Here is a 22630-nt window from a genome sequence, read left to right as displayed (position 1 = left end):
GTTCTAGTTTACCTATGACACCAAATTATGCATTTAAAACAACTCCCTGAGAACCAAGTTATATTCATTGCGATTATCAATATGCGTATCTACATTTGAAACATTCCTTTCTTTAATACGATAATTTGATTGAATGGACAATATTCCAGTAAGGCAACGCTATCTAAGGAGTTCGCATTTGGCCACTAGAGAGCAGCATTCATTCTCTGTAGCTAACCAGTAAGCGGTCTAGTTTCCAGCTCAGTAACGCTTTCATTTTCACAATAACAAACATTCAAACAAGAAAGAAACAAACATTTTAACATATTACTTTCTATGGGAGTGATTTCTCTCCCAAGCACAAATACTAGGTTAAGAAACGGATCGAGGTGCACGAGCAGTGTCTCTTTAAACAATTTGACGTCACTGGTAGTGTACGTTCACAGCAAACATGGCGTCGGGAAATGGACTTGCTTCTCTGGTGAGATCCCATCTGTATCCTACATTTATAATATTGATTGAGACTTTAGGTTATTATAATATGGCAGTATCGCTGAATGCATGACTGTAGTACAGTCCTGTGTTGAAATTGCGACTGACAGTCAGCTTCCAAGTACGTAGCTGGCAATGTGCACGTGCCTCGTCTTTCATCTGAGGCTGACTGAACTACTGGGCCTAGTCGAGTAACTCAGCTGCCAAAACACCGCTTCTGTTCTACTAATCTTTATTCCCGGAAAGCGATTTGTTAAACATGGTCATAAAGGGGGCAATAGAAACGGTATCAACTGCTTCTAAGATAGCTACGTGACCTGTATGCTAGCGAAAGTGCTTTGCTGCAGTAGGCTAGTGTGTTTTGATAATGACACCTGCCTGGGTGGGTGGAATTTTTGGCCGGACCGTACATAGTCTATAGTCTGGACACAGAGGGTATTACGATAGCTAGTAGCTACCAGACGGGCTACTCACTTGAACAGGGTGCTCAAATACCATGTCTGTAGTAAAATGAGACCGTGTACTGATTATAATATTTTTGTGCACAGGGGGTTGATGGAGCCATGTCAGCGGCCCACGCGCTGTCTCTTCCAGCCGATCAATATGGAAACGACGTACGTTGCCCAATATACATTAGAATGGACATTTTCTTTCTGGCGAGATGAGGTTAAGTAGATTACAGGCCAGCAAGCTTACGCATCTTTTTGCTTCTCACTTCTAGCAACAGTTGGAGGTGATGTGGGCGATGAAAGCCTACAACCACGCCGAGGTCTATTTCAATGTAAGCTCCACCCTCCCTATTCCACTGTTTTCATGCAAATCTTGGAAGTTTTGTAAGAAATCGAAAGAAAAGGTATCTCACAATTTTCTTTACTGACATTGACGTGTGCTTGTCTTTTAGCTCATCTCATCCGTCGACCCCAAGTTCCTGAAGCTTACGAAGGTGGATGACATGATCTACACATCCTTCAAAGAATCATTCAGTGACCTCAACATCCAATTGCTGAATCCTGATGATTTGAAATCGGCAGAAGCCAAAGAGGTGGGCGGCTGTGTGTGTGTGTGTGTAAAATAACCATTGGAACAGGAAGTAGGATCATTTCAGCAACGTCTGCGCTGTCTTGGGTTTGTTTTACCTGTGCCCTTTTCCCCCTCAGAGATGGCGTCCGTTCTGCAACCAGTTTGACGGTGTTGTGGAGGACTTCAACTACGGAACTCTTCTCCGCCTGGACTGTGAGAGGGACTACACAGAAGAGAACACCATATTTGGTATGATGACACAAGGAATACATCTCATTTGTTTATTAGTCTTTGTGATTACCACTGGGGGGGAAAAAAAATGACAGTATTTATTCAAACTCTTTACAGCGACCAGGATCCAGTTCTTTGCCATCGAGATTGCCCGGAACAGAGAGGGCTTCAACAGCCCAGTGTTTGAGGTCAAGAATCCCAAGAGCTAGCCCTCCTCTCGGACTCAAGAACCCCCACACCCCTGGAGCTGCCTCAGCAGCCGAGCAGGGACACACCCTCAGACGTGATCCAGTCCCCCGCCCCCCCCACCCCACACTCTTTTGCCCGAAGTTTGTTCCTTTATCCCTCCCTCCAGTTTGACGTGAAGAACTGAGGTGAACGAAATGTGGAGGTAAAGCTCCATCCAATGCCAGTAAAAGCATGGTTAAATTGCCCAGGGTAGTAAACAAGTGCACGATTCGACCGTCGTGTCGGATTGGGAAGGTATGATTCGATTATTTAACAGGTGACCCTGCCTTTTCCCGAGGAACTCGTGGCCTACAGCTGCACTGGTGTGTGTGTGTGTGTATACAAATCGACATCAAGCATGTTTTATGTACTTAATTTATATGCCGGTCATATCCTTGAGTTTTTTTTTTGAACAACTTTTATGAATTAAGCCACTTCGTACCGTCAAGGTTGTAGGTTAGTGATGTGATGCCCATGTGTGCTGACCCCTGTTAAATTGAAATATGTACGTTTCTGTTTTAAGCAATTAAAATCTCCATGATATCTTTAGATGTAAATTCGTTTTTAAAGGGATAGCTGGGTTTAAATGTCATTCACAGTGACATTTAAACCCACAGCTGAAAGGAGTCTTAACACGCTCCCAAAAGGAGTCGATCGTCTATGAACCCCCATTATTAAATGAAGTCATGCTGGGCAAATCTAAACTACCACTAAACGTCTTGCAAGGACACACCCGTCACGTGAGCGTACAAACCAATGACGTTTATTTGCAGTCACAATGCTTACACTATATGTAGCAGACATCCAAACGAATCAACCAGCTATCTGTTCACTCCATGGACCCAACACACATTCACATCAGGGAACCAAAAACAAAAATCAGGAACTCATATAAACATCCATGAGCGCTGACATGGTTAGAGATGAGCTAGTTGTCACAAACAGTTAGCAGCAACATCGTTGAGAGTAGCACAAGTTGCTAATATACTCCATTCCTGTATCTTTTTACACAGCTCTGTAGTCTACCAAGGTTGATGCATTTTTTTTCTTCAGATATAAAAAAAAACAGGGTTTCCTTCAGGGAGTTCTAAGGGGCAAGAACGTTTTGTTCCACTGGTGAAGCCCCGGAACAGGGATCTGGTTCCACGGATATAGAACCGGGGCCCGTCTACGCCTTAAGCTCCTTCAGAGGTTACAGCAACCGCAGCACCATGGGACACCGGAAACACACTACCACACACACACACACACACACCAGGCAACAGAGAGCCATTTCACTTCACCACACACACACACACGCACTGAGAGAGGACTCGGCTGCAGGGGCTTGTCTGAACAGGACTTTGTTAATAAAACGTCTTGTGAGGCTAACAGCTGTCCCGAACCAGCTTCTCCTCGACCTAAACAAGATACCTAGACACCGACGCCCCGTCACTCTGAGGAACCAGGTGAGTGTAAACAAAATGGGAGACTCCACCCAGCCTACCAGAGGGTAAAATGTAGCTATTACCATCCTGCTTACACTGGACCAATCATTGCATTACCTAAGGAGGGAAACAGGAAGTGTATATATATATAAATATATATAGAAGGTGGTCTAAGCATGGAGGTATTACTTCAAGGTCTAGGGAGGGGGGTGCACTGAGCGAAATTGTTGGATACTGAAGGGCGGAGCTGTGTCGGGCTGGACTGGAAGTCAAACCCAGCCAAACCTGCTTAAAGAAGGGAAGTGGCTATTTACAAAACTCCAACCAGAGGCTCTTCGAAGAAAAAAATACAACTCTCTCTGTTAGTGTCTATACCTATTATTGTCATTCTCTCTCTCTCTCTCTCTCTGGTCGTACTCTTCCACAGCTCAAGCACACTCCCTCCCTTTCTAAATCCCCCTCTCTCTCTCTCTCCTAGGTCCTGTAAGAGGTTTCCTCCTCACACAGACAGACAGGTGCACTTAACTCACTAGACCGTAAAAAGTTCAATCACACATTTTTCTCATTTTGTGTTTTTAAATTCAATTCATTATAAACATTGTTCAAAATGTTATGAAAAAAAATGTACACTTGTTCCCCCCCCCCCCCCCCCCCCCGTGTGTTTTTCTATACAAGGCAGGCAGAAGCAGAGCACATCACACTTCCACCCCAGACCGCCACCCCCCCCCCTCCCCCACAATTCCTGCACCCCTTCTCCCCCCCCCCCCCGCCTCTGTGATCCCCTCCCTCCAGAGTGCGCAGAGGAGTCCCCCCCCCCCCGCCCACCAACCCCCTCCCGCCCGAACCCTCGGGGTGACCTCCGACCTTCCCCCACCCACCCCCTAAGCCAGGCGAGTGACCTCGGGAGGCCTACGCGCGCTGGCTATAAAATAGATCTGTATATATTTATATATGCTTATATAAAAAAAAAACACGAAGGGGAGGGGGAACATATAGAAGGGAATGGAGGGGGGGGGTGCAATACAGAGGAGTGCAGGCCAGGTTAAGAAAGGGTCCCTAGGCATCCTGGCCCGAGTGGTGAGAGGGGGTGAGGAGGTGGTGGTGGCGGCGGGCTGAGCAGGACGCGAGGGAGGGGGCCGGGGGGGACAACAGCGGAGACTCGGGGCGGAGAGGGGTAAGACTCTGCCGCGTGGAATGTCAGCTCATCATGTCGTTGCTGTTGACTCCGTAGGTCGAGTTCTTCATGCTGTCGTTGACTTCCCTCCTGAACACGGACAGGTTCTGGGTGAACCTGTAGGAGGGGGGGGGGGGGGGGGAGAGAGAAAGAGATGGTTCAAGCGTGTCGGCGGCTGGGGGGGGGGGGGCTGTCGGTGGCATCTATTGGGATGTGCGTGTGTCGGACCTGTCGCGGTTCTTGGTGAGCAGGTTGCGTTCTATTCCCTCCATCAGGTTCTCGAAGCACAAGTGCATCGCCTGCTGCTTCTCTGGTGGCTGGCTGTTCACTATGCTGTTCCTCAGGTCCGCAAAATACTGAAGTGGGCGCGCGCGCACACACACACACACAAATTGAAATGCAGGTCTGCACGACAGTTCAGACAAGAACAAGGAAGAGATGTTTCCTAGCAGTGGTGCCTGGTGTGTGTGTGTGTACCTTCTCGTTGAGCAGGATCAGGCCAAGTAGAGGCCTGGACATGGACCACTGGTTTCTGCAGTCCTCAAAGATAATGATGTTCAGCACAGTAGAGAGCATCTGTAACAGGAATAAATAACAAAAAAAACAATGAAAACCTTGTCAAAAATGCATAATACGCATCCTGTGTGTTTGTGGGGTATTATATGTGTGTGTGTGTGTACCTGTTGGATCATCTCCGGATGTTGCTGCATGATGTGTAGGAAGCGATCGTCGGTTGCCATGGGAGCAGGACGTTTCTTGGTGGAGCGCGAGAGCTGCTTGAACAGGTAGGTCACGATGTGGTCCAGACTGGAGCAACACCCCGTACACACCATCGTATCTACAACACACACACACACATCAGTAGGATTAGGTATAAGCATGTCTGAAACTCCCTTTAGGCTTCAGGGACAAGTGTGTGTGTGCGCGCGCGTGTATTACCCAGCGCGGTGAGCCCCTCAGATATAGAGGAAAGGATGTACATGACCACGTGAGGTTCCAGACTGGCGATGAAGTTCATGTGATCTTGGGTCAGGACCTCCAGCAGGGAGTAAAAGGACTGGCTGAGCTTGGGATAGTCCTGTGGCAGGAACGGGGGGGGGGGGGGGGGGGGGAACTCACTCAGCACCCACGGACAAGAACCATGCTGTAACGGCACTGAAAACGCCCAAGACAGCGTGTGTGTGTGTGTGCGCGCCTACCAGCAGGTCGCTGTGAGGGATGGACAGCAGCAGCTTGATGAACGTCTGCAGTGCGTTGTCGAGGGCGTCGTCGCCGTAGAGGCGGAACACGCCGAAGTTGACGTAGTTGCCGCTGAGGACCGCCTTGAGCATGGAGAAGCACACGCTCACGCCCTTCAGCTTGACGCCGTACACCTGGTCCTTAGGAACCTCCCCCAGCGTCAGGATGCGGTTACCTACACACACACACACACACAGAGAGGGAGAGACAGAGAGGGGAGGTGAGACACACAGAGAAAGAGAGAGAGAAAGAGGGGAGTTGAGACACACACACACACACACACCCTGTACTTGGCCCCCAGGCATCTCCTGCTGGGATACCACACCGTCACACACACACCGTCTCACACCGTCACACACACACACACTGGGCTGAGGTGGACTCCTACCGTAGGTGGTGATCATCTTGCTGGTTTCTCTGAACAGCAGGATCCCGTTGGGTGACGACACGTCAAACTGTAACCTCTGGGACCTGGAAACACATGGACAACCGCTGGGGTTGAAGCTCACTGCAGGCTGTCTTACAGGCTCACTGCAGGCTGGTTTACAGGCTCACTGCAGGCTGGTTTACAGGCTCACTGCAGGCTGGCTTACAGGCTCACTGCAGGCTGGCTTACAGGCTCACTGCAGGCTGGCTTACAGGCTCACTGCAGGCTGGTTTACAGGCTCACTGCAGGCTGGGTTACAGGCTCACTGCAGGCTGGCTTACAGGCTCACTGCAGGCTGGCTTACAGGCTCACTGCAGGCTGGCTTACAGGCTCACTGCAGGCTGGCTTACAGGCTCACTGCAGGCTGGCTTACAGGCTCACTGCAGCCTGGCTTACAGGCTCACTGCAGGCTGGCTTACAGGCTCACTGCAGGCTGGCTTACAGGCTCACTGCAGGCTGGCTTACAGGCTCACTGCAGGCTGGCTTACAGGCTCACTGCAGGCTGGCTTACAGGCTCACTGCAGGCTGGCTTACAGGCTCACTGCAGGCTGGCTTACAGGCTCACTGCAGGCTGGCTTACAGGCTCACTGCAGGCTGGCTTACAGGCTCACTGCAGGCTGGCTTACAGGCTCACTGCAGGCTGGCTTACAGGCTCACTGCAGGCTGGCTTACAGGCTCACTGCAGGCTGGCTTACAGGCTCACTGCAGGCTGGTTTACAGGCTCACTGCAGGCTGGCTTACAGGCTCACTGCAGGCTGGTTTACAGGCTCACTGCAGGCTGGCTTACAGGCTCACTGCAGGCTGGTTTACAGGCTCACTGCAGGCTGGCTTACAGGCTCACTGCAGGCTGGCTTACAGGCTCACTGCAGGCTGGCTTACAGGCTCACTGCAGGCTGGCTTACAGGCTCACTGCAGGCTGGTTTACAGGCTCACTGCAGGCTGGCTTACAGGCTCACTGCAGGCTGGTTTACAGGCTCACTGCAGGCTGGCTTACAGGCTCACTGCAGGCTGGCTTACGGGCTCACTGCAGGCTGGTTTACAGGCTCACTGCAGGCTGGCTTACAGGCTCACTGCAGGCTGGTTTACAGGCTCACTGCAGGCTGGCTTACAGGCTCACTGCAGGCTGGTTTACAGGCTAGCTTAAAAGGCTGATTGCGTTGCCAGGGTCTCTGGGAGATGAGCTCCTGTACCTGTTGTGGACGAGCTCAGCCATGAGCTTGAGGACGGGCGTGGTGCATGCTGGGACATGGTACCAGAGCTCGATGGCTCTCTGAAGGATGGGCATGTAGGCTGGGTATCTGAGGGGCGGGGTGAAGGACAACACTCTCAACCAATCGACAGGCTCGTATTCAAGACAGTCTGGAACAGCGTAACTCTGTATGAAGGTCTATCAAGTCTATAACCGACACGATATTTCAAATGGCGTAATTCCGTTTTTATCCAATCATATGTCCTTAACCCTTGTGTTATCTTCGGGTCGTTCTGACCCATCAGTCATTGTGACCCACCGTCGTATTGCGACAACTTTACCGCATACAAAAACAAAGTGAAGCATTTTCTTTTAGCCGTTGGGCTGTCTCAGACCCCCCACATTGCGAAGGTTAAAATATTTTTTTTTTTTTTTTTTTTTGTATTGGGTAAAATTGGGTAAACACAACGATGGTTCGTTATGAACCTTTGGGTCATGTGACCCGAAGGCAGCACGAGGGTTAATACTGACAGATCTACAACCCAGCCAGCATAGCCAGACAAACCACACCGGGCCGGGACAGATGGGTTAGGAGACAGTGGAGGATACATCCAATCAAACAGCATCATGAAGCTGGTCTTGGCGTTGAAGGCGAATGCGATGCCCCGCAAGTCTCGTACCAGCCCCACCAGCGTCCTCTACAGGAGACAAAACTTGATTTGTAAGTGTGTGTGTGTTTGTGTAAACAACATACTGCGACTGTTATGCTTCATGTGTAGCTCGTCGTGTGTGTGTGTATGTATGTATGTATGTATGTGTGTGGTTGTGAGGGAGGAAAGCCTGTGTGTGTGTGTGTGTGTGTGTGTGGTTGTGAGGGAGGAAAGCCTGTGTGTGTGTGGTTGTGAGGGAGGAAAGCCTGTGTGTGTGTGCGTGTGTGTGTGTGCGCGTGTGGTTGTGAGGGAGGAAAGCCTGTGTGTGTGTGGTTGTGAGGGAGGAAAGCCTGTGTGTGTGTGGTTGTGAGGGAGGAAAGCCTGTGTGTGTGTGGTTGTGAGGGAGGAAAGCCTGTGTGTGTGTGCGCGTGTGTCTCCTACCTTGGCCTCCTGCTCGTTGAAGGTGTTGGTGCTAAACATCTGAGCCACAGCTTCGAAGGCCGCAGTCAGAGGGAGCATGAACTGCTCAAACTGGTCCTCGTCCTCGCCTGAACACCACACACACACACACACACACACAGTTAGTGTCAACATTCGTGTGTGTGAGTGTGAGAGAGAGAAAAGGTATGCGAATGTGTGCTGAGATCGAGTGTCAACTAACTAGTGTGTGAGAGAGAGAGAGAGAGAGAGAGAGAGAGAGAGAGAGAGAGAGAGAGAGAGAGAGAATGAAAAAAATAATAATAATAATGCACGCGAGTACCTAGATCGACCATGAGGAGGCGCCCCAGGGCGGTGTAGAAGGTGGTCCGACAGCGCATGTCACTCAGGTTGGACTGGTTGTTCACCCCCAGGAAGGAGAAGTGCTCGCTCTGGACGTCACACAACACAACCGGCCATTAGAACAGGAACCGAGATTTCCCCAGCGGGCCAATCTCATGAGCTGCCCCCCCGCGTGGGGGGCGGGTCAGAGGTCAGGGCTCAGCTTACCGTGTGGTTGTTGAGCATGAACTGCACGGCGCTGAGCTTCACCAGCTTCCTCACGCTGCTGTACGTGGACGCGCGCGCCGTCAAGGAGAACCACCGGAGCTGTGACGCCACCCTGCACCCGTGTGAGCACGCTCGCCAGGCCTTCTCACGCGGTGATCCCGCAATATGCCCGTGAACAAGACCCCCCCCCCCCTCTTAATGGCAGCTTTGTTTGTTGACAGCGAACATGCGACTTTAGATAGCATGCCGGCGTTGTGCTAGCGTGTAAGGTGTCAACACGCCATGCCTGTGTCCTATCTTTTTTTCTTCTTTTTATCTCCACATGGCTTAATGACGGTAAAACTACCCGCCCCCCCCCCCCGTTCCTGTACCTTTAACACAGAAATGTGAGGAGACATAAAATATGGCTATGTCGCTCCTTTAAGAAGGCTAACCCAAACGTTCGCACGTGCATCTGAACGCAAGGCCATGGACGCCACGCACAAAAGGATATCCTATGGAGAGGTCGTTGAGAAGCTGCAGGGTCTTGGAGGTGATGGGTTCACACTGGCCCCAGTACTTCAGGTTGGTGATGCTGAACGACCAGGAAAGAGAGAAAATCATTTCAGGTGGCTGATTAGGCAAGAAGCACAGATATTTGCTGCGACTCTTGAGTGGCCCGCGACTCACATTTTCCCGATGAAGACGCTGAGGACCATGGTCTCGTCGTTCAGGCCCAGCACCTCGGACAACCGTCGGTACAGCTGAGAACACACACGCGCGCGCGCGGGCAAACATCATCAACTCATCACTTACGAGAGGAACGGCCCGGCATCAGTACCGCAGCCTCTACACACAAGGCCACGTGGACTGTCGGGTGTCTAGTGACCGGGATCTGCCTCGGATAACCAGATTGCGTCGCTACAAAGCGTCTTACATGACGGTGTCTTGAGACACTGACATGGAAGCACACACGCCAACATGGGAATGCCTTCTGATGCACCAGCTACTCACTGGTACTACATGCTACTAACACTTAAGGTGGGTGTAGAGAGCAGATCTGAGGGGTGGGGGCACACTGTGTGTGTGTGTGTGTGTGTGTGTGTGTGTGGGGGGGGGGGGGGGGGGTGATAATGTTCCCATTGGTTCAGCTAGCTACGCCTCTCTGCATCTCCCTCCCCCTGCTTGGCTGAGGCTACCGCTAACACCGGTGTGGGCTACCGCTAACACCGGTGTGGGCTACCGCTAACACCGGTGTCCCACTGGGAAGATTCACTGGGACAACGCTCGAGTGCCCCCCCCGAACCCAGGACTGACCACAGGGTCAATCCCACTACCACTGACCACCAGTCTGCTACGTTTCCACTCCCGGGAAGGGGGGTGGGGGGGGGGGCTAGGACCTAACCAATGGGACACGAATGGGTGAGGATGGGAGATAATCTAATCTTTCTACATTCCACCACTTATCTGGCCCGTTCACATTTTGCAGTTTCTGCCCGGAACAAAGAGAACACACTCCCGTCAGTCCGCACACACACACACACGCTGAGCATGTCAGATGAACAGCAGTTAAAACAACACCTCTGCATCAGCAGCTGCAGCTATGACTAAGGGGCCTCTGGAAAAGGCTGCTGTCAGCACCAGCAGACAATAGTCTGGGACAAAGGACCTGCTCCCCCACACCAACAAGGCCCCTGACACCGGTGAAGGGGCCCCTGACACCAGGGAAGGCTCAGGAGGTAGGGGCTGACAGGCCAAAGCCAGGAGTTATAAGGTCCTACTCGAAGCTAGAGTCAGGTGGGAGTCAGGTGGCTGAGCGGTTAGGGAATCGGGCTAGTAATCAGAAGGTTGCTAGATCGATTCCCGGCTGTGCCAAAATGACGTTGTGTCCTTGGGAAAGGCACTTCACCCTACTTGCCTTGGGGGATTGTCCCTGTACTTACTGTAAGTCGCTCTGCTAAAGTCTGCTAAATGACTAAATGTGAATGTAGACGGACTCCCGGGGCAGGTGGGGAATGGGAGAATGCAGACTACCCAGTGTGTGTGTGTATGCGGGGGGCGTAGTTACCTTGGATGATTTTTGCACCTGATCACCGATGTAGATCTTCCGGAACTGCTCGAAGAAGCTGAGCATTGCCAGCTCCAGTCTCTCGTTCCCTGCCTGGGCTAGCCGGGAGTCCGTCAGGTTCATCAGCTGTAGTACCCTGAGTGAGAAAGACACACACACACACGCGTTTGTTTTTCTATCTTAGTGGGGCCCCATCATAAAATTGGGTGCTCTAACCTTAACTCTAAAACACCTATAAAAAAAAAAAAAGCATTTGATGGTTATATCTATATATATGCAAACTTGTGTGTGTGTCTCCATACCGACACACTAATTCTCCATCCATGGCATCCTGTTCGTCTGTGCTGGCGAACGACACTCTCCCTCCAATCACTGCTCCGATGATGTAGACCAACCACGTCAACCGACCTGGAGGAGGAGGAGGAGAGCGGTGAGAGAGAGAGAGAGAGCATTACAGCAGTGCTCTTCCACCCTGGTCCTCAGGAACCCCCAAAGCTCTGCAGGTGCCCGATGACAACTCCTTCATACGAATCCGGCGTGTTTGGGAGCAGGGAAACATCCGAACACACCGGACGCTGTAGACCCTCAGGGACCAGGGTTGAAGACCACCGCACGACCGAACACAGCTTCTCTTCCAGTACGCGTGTGTGTGCGCGTGTACTCACCCTCCTGTACTGTGATGTCTATGGTACTGGAGTTGGTGGACTGCAGGAGCTCCTGGTAGGTCTGGGCCGCCTGGTCAAACAGCTGGACCAGGAGGGCGCAGGTCTTCTCGTATTCACACCTCCCAATGGTGGACAGCTGATCCAGCTGCTGCTGGACCAGACCTGCGTCGTCCAGGGGGTCCTCGAGGCCGTCCCTGTACACGCACACACACGGCGTCAGTGCATTTACCTCCACTTAAACAGTGTCCGACAGGCACACCCATCAAAAGGCATGCGTGTATTTGCGTGGCGTGCGCTCGCGTGCGCGCGCACGTACCGGAGGATGATGTGGACCGACTCCAGGCGCGACGTGATGTAGGCCTTGGTGACCTCGGGGGTGTAGGTCTCCAGGAGGTGGGGCTCGGTGGCCTTCACGTAGGGGACGGAGGCAGCCAGGCGCTGCCACAGGCTCAGCAGGTAGTGGACGCTGTTGGGGGCAAACTCCCAATGCTGGCACACACACACACACACACACACACACACACAGGCAAAACACGCTTCGGTTAACCCTCGACGCCGTTGTCTTAGTTGCTAGCGCGGCAGGAGCGGCCGTAACCGATACAAGCGATGTCGACGTGAATATATGGAAGATGGCCCGTTTGAAACGATCCAAATGACGGTCTAGAGTAGACCAATGAACGGTGAAAGCAGGAAATACTGTATGCACGTTGTCGCAAACGTTTCTGTAGGTTCTTGTGTTATATTAGCGTCTATCAGCCCTATCTGCCCAGAGCTAAACAGTGTCCCGTTTAGCTAGATTATGTGGCGTGGCCTACTGTAGAGCTGCCACACCCATACTAGGCCAAAGTTGGTCTGAATTAACAGAAGATGTGACAAAATGAGAGAGGCGAAAGCTCTTTGGGTTGGTTGCTTTACTGGACAGAACCTCTAACTTGCGCCAAGTCAACGTGGCCTCCGCATGAACAAACCCACCTGTAGACTTGTGACAGTGAAGTTGGCTATGAGGCGGATAACTTCCGGATAGTTCTCCACTTTGACCAACTCTCCCAGCTGGTAGTTACTCTTCAGCCTCGCCAGCAGACGGCAGAATTCGTGGTAGTTATTGGGATCTGACAAGCTCTGAAACACACACACACACACATCAACACGAGGCAAAACGAGAGCTCACAACTCAGTCTTAAGATAGAAAACGACCTGTCTGTGTGTTAAGAGAGTGTCTGCGTCTGTCTACCTGTGGGTTCTCTAATATCCTTTTGACTCCGTCCACCAAGTGAGACAGGAACTTGGCTCGCTCGGCATTGTTGAAGAGAGACCTGCGTACCGACGCTATCTGGACGAGACACGACAACACCTGCACCCACACACACACACACGAGAACCATCCATCACTCCACCGCTTGAGACGAGCCACTTAGCATGCGCCCTCCATCCGACAGCAACCGGGCGTTCACACCCTCAAGTAGGCCCCTCGGAGTTGGAATCGGATGAATAATAAACGGGTCCTTTACTCACCAACGGGGAGAGGGACGGAGGGATGGAATGATACAAATCAAAGAAGAGCTGAAGGGTGGAGGAATCAAGGAAAGCTGCAAGGGAAGAAAAAAAAAGAAGAAAAGAGTGAGTCCATCGCCGAATTCGCCGCCACTTCCCAGAAGCCACGCGGCAGGTCCGCCCCCCCCCCCCCCCCCCCTTGACCCCTGACCCCCGGCAACCTGATCTCCAGGAGGTGGGGATCTGCACGGTGCAGAGGTCGTCGGACGACTCGTCCGTGGACGTTCCTATGAAGTCGTAGTTGAGGCAGTTGTGACTGAGCTTCAGCAGCTGCATGAGGAGGCCGTGCTGCGACTCGTCGTTCAGGTTCAAGCTCTTCCCAGAGGCCTGGAGAGAGAGAGACAGAGAGAGAGAGACAGAGAGAGAGAGAGAAACAGAGAGACAGACAGAGACAGACAGAGAGAAAGAGACAGAGAGACAGACAGACAGAGGGGGGGGGGGAAATGGGTGAGACGGAGAAGGAGATGGAGTAAAAAAAAAAAAGAAAGAAGAAAAAGAAATTGTGTACACACACACACCTGTTTGAGCAGGTTGCAGGAGAGAGTGAAGATGTCGAACAGAGAGGAATCTCTGAACGAGGACGCGATCTTCCTGTGCTTGGTCAGAGGGTGTGTGGTGTCAGCCTGCGGACGGAAACGCATCGTCAGAAACGCATCATCAGAAACACATCGTCAGAAACACATCGTCAGAAACACACGGCCGGGAGACAAGGGTTTGGAGGAGGACAGGGGAGAAGAGGAGAGGCCCCGGGGATCTTACTTGGTTAATTTCATTGGTCAGCTGGGAGAGAATGGTGACCCCTATGATACAGTGTTCCACACTGTCCTGCAGAAACACACAGCAGAAACACACGGCGAGATCAGAGACACAGAAACAAACCCGCTCGTTGAGACGGACGTAAATAAGTCCAGTAGATTTACACACACACACATGCACACGGAGAGCCTACACACTCACAGGTACCTGGAGGAAGCGTGTGACGTCAGCGATGACGTTCCTGAAGACGTAGTCATCCTTCTGGCAGTCGAACCAGCCCAGCTTGGTGATTCGGGCGTAGAGCTGGATCAGTGCCTGAGTCACAAACGCCGCCAACTTTGGCCGAGTAGCCAAGTAGTTAAGCACATAGTTCCCTGGAGAGGAAACACGGGGGACCCACACATTCAAAACACAAACTTCGGTACCACTAAGCCCGATTTGTCATTGCTCTGGCTGTGACCAAAATGCATTCTGGGGCTGTGATCAGCTCCCCAATCCTTTCAACTCCACTATTTATTTTCATCACCAATAACAGTAGCCCGATTCTTACCCCTAATAGGATGGGTTTCTATGTTTGGTGTGGTGGATAACCCCGAATGACTATTGCTTGGAATAAAAGGCATGTGGTCAAGGTTTACGTTGTGTCTAGACATTTTGAGGGGGTTGACATACGGTGTGTGCATGTCTGTGTGTGTGTGTGTGTGTGTCTGTATGTGTACATGTCTGTCTGTCTGTCTGTATGTGTACATGTCTGTCTGTCTGTCTGTCTGTGTCTGTATGTGTACATGTCTGTCTGTCTGTCTGTCTCTGTGTGTGTGTCTGTATGTGTACATGTCTGTCTGTCTGTCTCTGTGTGTGTGTGTCTGTATGTGTACATGTCTGTCTGTCTGTGTGTGTCTGTCTGTATGTGTGTCTGTCTGTCTGTGTCTGTCTGTCTGTCTGTCTGTCTGTGTGTGTCTGTCTGTCTGTCTGTGTGTGTGTGTCTGTGTGTGTGTGTCTGTCTGTGTGTGTCTGTGTGTGTCTGTCTGTGTGTGTCTGTCTGTGTGTGTCTGTCTGTGTGTGTCTGTCTGTGTGTGTCTGTCTGTGTGTGTCTGTCTGTGTGTGTCTGTCTGTGTGTGTCTGTCTGTGTGTGTCTGTCTGTGTGTGTGTCTGTCTGTGTGTGTGTCTGTCTGTCTGTCTGTGTGTGTGTGTGTCTGTCTGTGTGTGTGTGTGTGTGTCTGTCTGTGTGTGTGTCTGTCTGTGTGTGTGTGTGTCTGTCTGTGTGTGTGTCTGTCTGTGTGTGTGTCTGTCTGTGTGTGTGTCTGTCTGTGTGTGTGTCTGTCTGTGTGTCTGTGTGTGTGTCTGTCTGTGTGTGTGTCTGTCTGTGTGTGTGTCTGTCTGTGTGTGTGTCTGTCTGTGTGTGTGTCTGTCTGTGTGTGTGTGTGTCTGTCTGTGTGTGTGTGTGTGTGTCTGTCTGTGTGTGTGTCTGTCTGTGTGTGTGTCTGTCTGTGTGTCTGTCTGTCTGTCTGTCTGTGTGTATGTATGAGCTGAAGACTTACGAATGTCGATGCGTTGCTCTAGAGGCAAAGGGTTGCTGGTGCGAGACACCAGTTTAGAGAGGCAGGTGGCGGCAAGCAGCTGTGAGTACGACGACTGGGGGAGAAAAACGAAAAGAGTGGGGGGGGGGGGGGGGATTTCCCCGGTCACGACTCGTTCCATCGCTAAAACCGTAAACATAACATCACGTACACATGATCCACATTCCACGGAAAGCGACGACGCCACACTTGAAGCGGCCAATCGGGAGTGTCGGCACACGATTACTCACACTGCCTCTCTCCAGAAGTAGCTGACACTTGCTGAGGCAGTCGGGGCTGTTGGTGAACTCCACCAGGGCTTTCTCTGCCTGTAGTCTCACCGCTGTGTCTGTCGTCTCGTACAGCTGCTTACACAGGATCTCTAGCTGGGCTAGGCTCTGTAAACACACGCACACACAGATAAGGATTAATTAATACTGATTTATTAATACTGATGGCCGTCTGACACGCCACAGGGTATTTCATAAAAGTACAAAACAACAACATTCAACCCTTCCATCTCCGGCATAGGGGGCATGCTGATTACAACAGGGGCTGGACAGTATTCATTACAGTGGGTATGTTACCAGAAACCAAACACTAAAACATGCTTCAAGTCACTTCTGATCAGGCTACCAGACAGTGTAGCGTCCTCCCTCTCTCTCCCAGCAGCACCCTCTCTCCCTCTCATGCTCCAGATGTTGCCACAGTTCCACCCATGTGTGGCGGGGCGGGAAAATGCTGAGTCATACGAGGCCACTGTAAGATGCTAGCTGCCGATAGAGACTGCCAGAGTACAAGAAGGGTTGATGAGCCTCCTAAGAGTAGCGTGGGGGGGGGGGGGGGAGGGGTCCATGGGTGTGAGGTGGTTGTCTGATGGAGAACAGATTGAACCCTAACCCTGACACAGAGAGGAGCCCTCGGGAGAGGGACATGGTATGGAGCACACAGAAGATACCATGTCTGCTTTTTACTGATAAGAGCCGGTTTGCAGCTCTGAAACTATTTTTCCCTTTCTCACTCAAATACACGTTTGCATCATTTCAAACGTTATGGTAAAAGACAAAGCCTATGTGGCATATAGAGGACCTACTATTTACAGATAAGAACCACGGGGTTGGTATTGTTTCTGAAGGATTCAGGCTAGACCCCTGCCATGGTGTTGCCTATGTATGATATGGCAGCATAATTATTTGATGAGTACAGTGGCGTTAGATGTAGAAACAGTAATGGGACGATGAGGAAGTGTAAGATGACTTTGCAATAAGATAAGTGACATTGGCGTCACAGGGACGAACGCCCCGATCAGGACACTTATCCCCCCCCACCCCCCGTGCGCATGCACCTGAAGTAATTATTTATAAGCTATCCGGGTGTCTAAGCAGTCGCTGCCTAGCGAGCGCCATGAAACCAAACAAGAACATAGGATAGTTTAAAACAAATAACAGAACCAAATCGACACTAGGCTACTACTGCACGAGCTCATAAAAACCAAGCCATGCATGTCTATGTAGCAGCAGACTGATAATCAAGCAACCATTACAGCCAAGTAGGGATAGCAAGCTACACTTAGCTAGCAAGTGTGGGCCCGACTATATCATAAAATGAACCATGTCAATTTCCCCGTTTGCAAATATGTTATACAGCGTAGCGTTGTTACATAAAATACTTCCGTGTTAATAAGATATACTATATATAAGGTGGGGGAAGAAAGATTCGTGTTATGACGGGTTAGCTAGCGATTTCGGGAACAAACTATTTCACCTCCAGCAAATATACAATGCCTGAGACAGGTGTTTAGTTAGCTGGCTAAGCTAATGTTAGCTGCCAATAATCAATTCACCACAATGCAATCAGTCTAGGTTTGTGATGACAGGGTTCTTTCAATAAGACACGTGCTTGCGAAATAAGACCTTATTGAAATAGTGCAGACAGCACTCGCCTCTCAGCGTGTAATTTCATTTCGAACCGGGGTCGCGCGGGAGAATTTTTGTAGGCAGTGCTGCTATGCTAAGTTAGCAGGGTCGCTAGCTAGCAGACTTTCGACTTGCTCACACCCATGTTCTACCTTAAGCATTGTATTAGAACTTAAATAATAAAAGTTGCCCATTACTACTTACGAAATTGGCACTACATATTGTGTATAGTATAGCTTAGCTATGAGAATAACAAACGCTAAATGTAGCCATCCAGCTAGCCAGCTAGCTCTATTTTGCCCATCCTCTCTTGGCAACCAAAAAGGCCACTGGACCTGATGATAGGATGTCTTTCTTGTTTACTTCATATAAATAAATTAATTTAGACAATAACATTCGAGGAAGGTGCTGGCAAAAATACATTCTGCATGATGCGGAATTCGAAGGTTATTTTTAGGTAACAGAAATATTTCCTTTTCTTTTTTTACACCCCCAAGGAACTAGCCAGCTAATGCAATAAGCCAGTCTAGCTGCACGATGACAGGCCACAAGTCATCAACACTGATACCCGCATCCGATTATTCCAGCCAACGTGGAACGCGCGGCCGCGATGTGCATGCGTTCAGGATGCATTCAGTATGTATAATAAATAACGCATTTAAATTCTTGCAGCAGTTAATTTCAAACCATATCATAGTCTTGTTCATTACAAAAACATAAACCTCTAGTTACCTGCACATGATCCGCCATTTTGCTCCATTCATGCTCCTCTCACTCCCCCTAACAAAGTGCATGCGCGCAGATTTTCTAATTCTATAAAGCGTTTACGCTTGCGCCATTCCTTCACTGTACCGTAATCCTATGGTGTTTTAGAGAATACAGTTGCGTAAAATAAAAAACCGTTTACAGACACCAAAACCGGCCTTTGTTTACATGATTCTTAAAGGGGAATTACTCTAATTCGGTTAATCTCTTCTAGAATATTTTGAGACTGTTCCGAAAGGGGTGTTCCAGATCTTTTGCCGTAGTGTGAAGAACCTACCTTTTAAAAATTACATAAATGTTCAATCAAACCAGTCACTGCATACTTATTACAGACATTAAACACAACTTGTGTTGTAGACATGGATTGAACTAAACTAAGTCGACTATATAATACATTGTACACGATAAAAAAAAAATTAAAATGGAACCTTACAACCTTTTGGATGTGTGTGTGTGTTTGTATACAGAGGGGCTTTGCTCCCTACCCTCTACATTCACAACAACATGTTCAAGATATTTTTCAATACATTACAAAAAAAACGAGAGTATTGCGTGCAGTATCCTGCTGTAGCAAGTGTGATCCTCAGGGCGGCAGCACAGTATCAAGCACTGTTGCTCTCTCGTTTTGTGAACTCGCTTGGTTTTTGTTTTTGTATACTGTATGTCTCTATTTTAAATGAAATAAACATGTCTAAATATAAAAGGCAAATCGAGTGGAGTGTGTGTTTCTGTGTCTGACTGATCTGGGATGACCAATAGAAACCTGGTGATCAACATCCTTATGAATATTTCTTTAGAGGGGGGAGAGAGAGAGATCAGTTAAAATATTTTCAGTTTATGTCTATTTTGCGAAGTCCATCTTTAACTCATTTTTGAAAAAATGAGCTAAGAGTGCCTTAGTACACAGCTGTGTGTGTGTGTGTGTATGTGTGTGTGTGTTTGTGTGAGTGTATGTGTGTATGTGTGTGGTAATTGAACAAATGATGGGGGCTCTCTACAGGAATCCACATTGTCAGTGTGGTGCAGCCAGGGATGGCAGGAGGGAGAGAGAGGACTCCATCTTGGGGTTTGAAGATAAAGCCCTGTGTTTGCCTTTTTGCTTTTAGATGTTAACGTGTTATTCCAGTACTTCACGCCTGCCTCAGTGTGACTATTCAAGGAGTGGAAAAGAAAGAGAGTGGGAGGAGGGAACAAAAACAGGGGAAGTGTGAGATGATGATAAGAAGTGGAAAGAATGTATGTTTGAGAGGCACAGTTGAAAGAAAATGAGAGAAGAATGACGTTGAGCGTGTAAATGGACTGTGTATTATACAGGTGAGAGAAACAAAATACAGTGGGCTGAAAAAATGTGTAGTACTGTCCCAGTTGAAGATGGAGCGAGTGAGAGAAGGAGTGGGTAATGGAGGGAGAGGAAAGGGGGATAGTGGCGATGGGGAGGGAGTGATGGGGGGGGGAAGCCATAACTCTGGGTTGGTTGGGCCACAGGTGGCTCTTCTTGATACTATCAGACAGAGAGAATTGTGGGCCCGGCGGGATTGAAGAATAGATGAATGGATGAGAGAAGATGAAGTAGAAGAGGCTACCAAGACGAAATGAGGTTCCCCAAACATGTCCCCAGACTCTAACGTCTCCCCTTCTTCATCCCTCTCCGCGTCTTCTGCATCTCCCCTTCACCTTGCTCCTTCCTTCTCCCCTCCTCATTTCATGTTGCTCCGTCCCTCGCACACACATACATACACACGCGTACATGCCAGCATACACACACACACACACATACACACACACACACACACACACACAGCTGTCTCATTTGTCAGGGGCATTGGGAGGATTGTAATGATGTATTTGTGCAATAGGGGGCACTGTCCCTCTGCTGGTAGGGGAGGCAACTCTGTGTGTGTGTGTGTGTGTGTGTGTGTGTGTGTGTGTGTGTGTGAGAGAGAGAGAGAGAGAGAGAGAGAGAGAGAGAGAGCAATAGGAAAGCACAGAGCATTGAAAGCCAATGTATGATTGGTGATGACTGACTGATGATTGATTGAAACAGAAATGTATTATCACTGAGCTACTGATCTATTGTACTCTTGTGGGAGTAGCAGCATCATTGGGGTAGCTTCAGTTACAGCATATTTACACAAGTATATTTTGTATGCCTTTAGATGTGTTTAAAGTCACACATGCAGGGTGTTTCTGTGAGGGTAAGGAAGGGAGGAAATTCAGCGTAGTGGAATATTCACCAGGGAAAGAAAACCAGGAAGACCACATTTAGTATCCATTTCAGTCTTTTATCACAACCACCATTTTTATTGTTACGCATGGGCCCTCTCTCCTGCAGCCGATAACAGCTGGTTCCGGAAAATAAAGAATACATGCTGTGCTTAAGATTTTGACAGTGAACAAAATTCAAGTACAGTCCAGAGAGGTAAGAATGATAACAAAAAATATCAAATCATTTCTCACCAAACCAAATTATGGATATGACCTGGTAATTGCGTATCAGACTAATGCTGTCATATCCATGCTGACCTTTCATCCTTTCATTTGATTTTATGTATGTTTTAGAAACATCGCAAGACTAAGGGGACTCATATCCAAACAGGATTCAGAGAAACCCATCCATGCATTTATCACAAGCAGACTTTTGCAATGGCTTCCAGACTGGCCTTCCAAAAAGTCTGTCAGGCAGTTGCAGCTCACCCAGAATGCAACAGCTAGAATATTCCCCAGACACTCCCCTACTGGTGCCATGTGCAAGTCCAGAATGAAAGCTCACCTGTTCTCCTGGGGCTCCTGTGCCACTTTCCCCTGTGGTTTACCTTTTATGATTCCGTCATGTTAAAGTATTCAGAATCAGAATCAGAATCAGGTTTATTCGCCATGTATGTTATACAAACACGGAATTTACTGTGGCAGGGAGGTGCAAAACACTAAACATATACGAATCTTAAATTAAGTAAGTACAAAAGTTTTAACTATTTCTAAGGACTAAACAATCTAAGAATACAAGAATTTAAATATAAAATAAAATATATATAAAAATAAGAATAGAATGAGCAGCGTGAGTGATCAACATCGGATGCAATCTGATACTGAGATAAGGTGGCTTATGCATACTGAATTGCCATTAAATGGACTTATAATAGTTAAATAAGTGAATGAATGTCAATGGGAGTCCTTGGCCTTGTTGAAGAGGCCAGTAGCAGATGGAAAGAAACTGTTCTTATGGCGTGAGGTTTTGGTCCTGATGGACTGCAGCCTTCTGCCAGAGGGGAGTAGCTGGAACAGGGAGTGACCAGGTTGGGAGGGGTCGGCCACAATCTTCCTTGCACGCCTCAGGGTCCTTGAGGTGTGCAGGTCCTCGAGGGTAGGCAGATTGCAGCCGATCACCTTCTCAGCAGTGCGGATGATACGCTGCAGTCTGCTCTTGTCCTTGGCAGTGGCAGCAGCGTACCAGATGGTGATGGAAGAGGTGAGGATGGACTCAATGATGGCTGTGTAGAAGTGCACCATCATTGTCTTTGGCAGGTTGAATTTCTTCAGCTGCCGTAGGAAGTACATCGTCTGTTGTGCTTATTCATCTGTTTCATTTTTAACAGTATTTACTGTCCAGTTTTCAGTATGTATTTCTTTGAAATCGTGTTCATGTGCCTCTGAAAAGGACTTTGAATTGCCATTGTGTTTGAAAGGTCATGTAGTACTACCCTTTCCTTTTCTTGCCTTGCCTTATTTCTCTCTCTATTCCGTTGTTGGTCGCAAATGGGTCCATAATTGATAACCCTCAGCTAAAATTGAATACCTGTACTTTTTAAACCATTCATTTGACAAAAATAATCAAGGCTGTACTTTGTTTAAGTGATTAGAACCTCAGAGAAGATGGACAAATGGGAATAATGGTGCCTATATATCTACAGGCTACAATTACAGTGTAAAGCCTGTGTAGTTAGCAGACTCTGAGGGACGCACACACCTGAAGACACCCCCACACATCACCACACGCGCCGACGTACACACATGTACACAAACATGCACATGCACACACGCACACACACTTAATTGGAAACAGATGAAGTACAGTGTTTAAAAATATGGAAAATGATATGCTGTAGCTGAAAAAGTTCATCGATATCACATTTTGTCTGTCTAATTATTTTTTCTTTCTTTCTTTCTTTCTTTCTTTATCCCTCCCTCCCTCCCTCCCTCCCTCCCTCTCTTTCTCTCAATACACCATGGCAGTCCCTGGGTTCTCTACCTGAGCCTAAGGGCAAGGCATTCACTGGTTCTCATTCAGGGATGAAATGAGAACTATACAGAATGCTTGCTGTGTGAGTTTTTCT

General features: G+C 49.0%; 2 protein-coding genes across 3 annotated transcripts; one reads left to right on the top strand and one right to left on the bottom strand.

Annotated features, from left to right (window-relative positions):
• The first annotated feature begins 306 nt into the window (after positions 1 to 306).
• On the top strand, positions 307 to 2499 carry pbdc1 (polysaccharide biosynthesis domain containing 1). The gene is made up of 6 exons (XM_062483946.1): positions 307 to 460; positions 1020 to 1085; positions 1193 to 1252; positions 1373 to 1513; positions 1629 to 1740; positions 1840 to 2499. The coding sequence occupies exons 1-6, from the start codon at positions 431 to 433 to the stop codon at positions 1929 to 1931; spliced, it is 501 nt and encodes a 166-aa protein (XP_062339930.1). The 5' UTR covers positions 307 to 430; the 3' UTR covers positions 1932 to 2499.
• A 1761-nt stretch (positions 2500 to 4260) lies between these two features.
• xpo7 (exportin 7) lies at positions 4261 to 18425 on the bottom strand. 2 transcript variants are annotated; one of them, XM_062484260.1, is made up of 28 exons: positions 18267 to 18425; positions 15870 to 16016; positions 15601 to 15694; positions 14264 to 14436; positions 14066 to 14131; positions 13825 to 13929; positions 13468 to 13633; positions 13268 to 13341; positions 12987 to 13106; positions 12728 to 12874; positions 12072 to 12244; positions 11756 to 11949; positions 11393 to 11498; positions 11091 to 11226; positions 9713 to 9786; positions 9537 to 9617; positions 9044 to 9107; positions 8817 to 8925; positions 8498 to 8604; positions 8016 to 8104; positions 7408 to 7515; positions 6179 to 6261; positions 5751 to 5965; positions 5491 to 5629; positions 5232 to 5389; positions 5029 to 5127; positions 4780 to 4907; positions 4261 to 4668 (listed from the first exon to the last, which is right to left on the bottom strand). In XM_062484260.1, the coding sequence occupies exons 1-28, from the start codon at positions 18282 to 18284 to the stop codon at positions 4575 to 4577; spliced, it is 3267 nt and encodes a 1088-aa protein (XP_062340244.1). In that variant the 5' UTR covers positions 18285 to 18425; the 3' UTR covers positions 4261 to 4574. The 2 variants fall into 2 exon arrangements, with proteins under 2 accessions (XP_062340244.1, XP_062340246.1); XM_062484262.1 differs by having other exon boundaries at positions 14270 to 14436.
• Between the last annotated feature and the right edge of the window lie 4205 nt (positions 18426 to 22630).

Source organism: Osmerus eperlanus, chromosome 18 (assembly GCF_963692335.1).
Source record: "Osmerus eperlanus chromosome 18, fOsmEpe2.1, whole genome shotgun sequence".
In the NCBI taxonomy this organism is placed as follows: domain Eukaryota; kingdom Metazoa; phylum Chordata; class Actinopteri; order Osmeriformes; family Osmeridae; genus Osmerus; species Osmerus eperlanus.
This window is presented reverse-complemented; position numbering and strand designations above follow the sequence as displayed.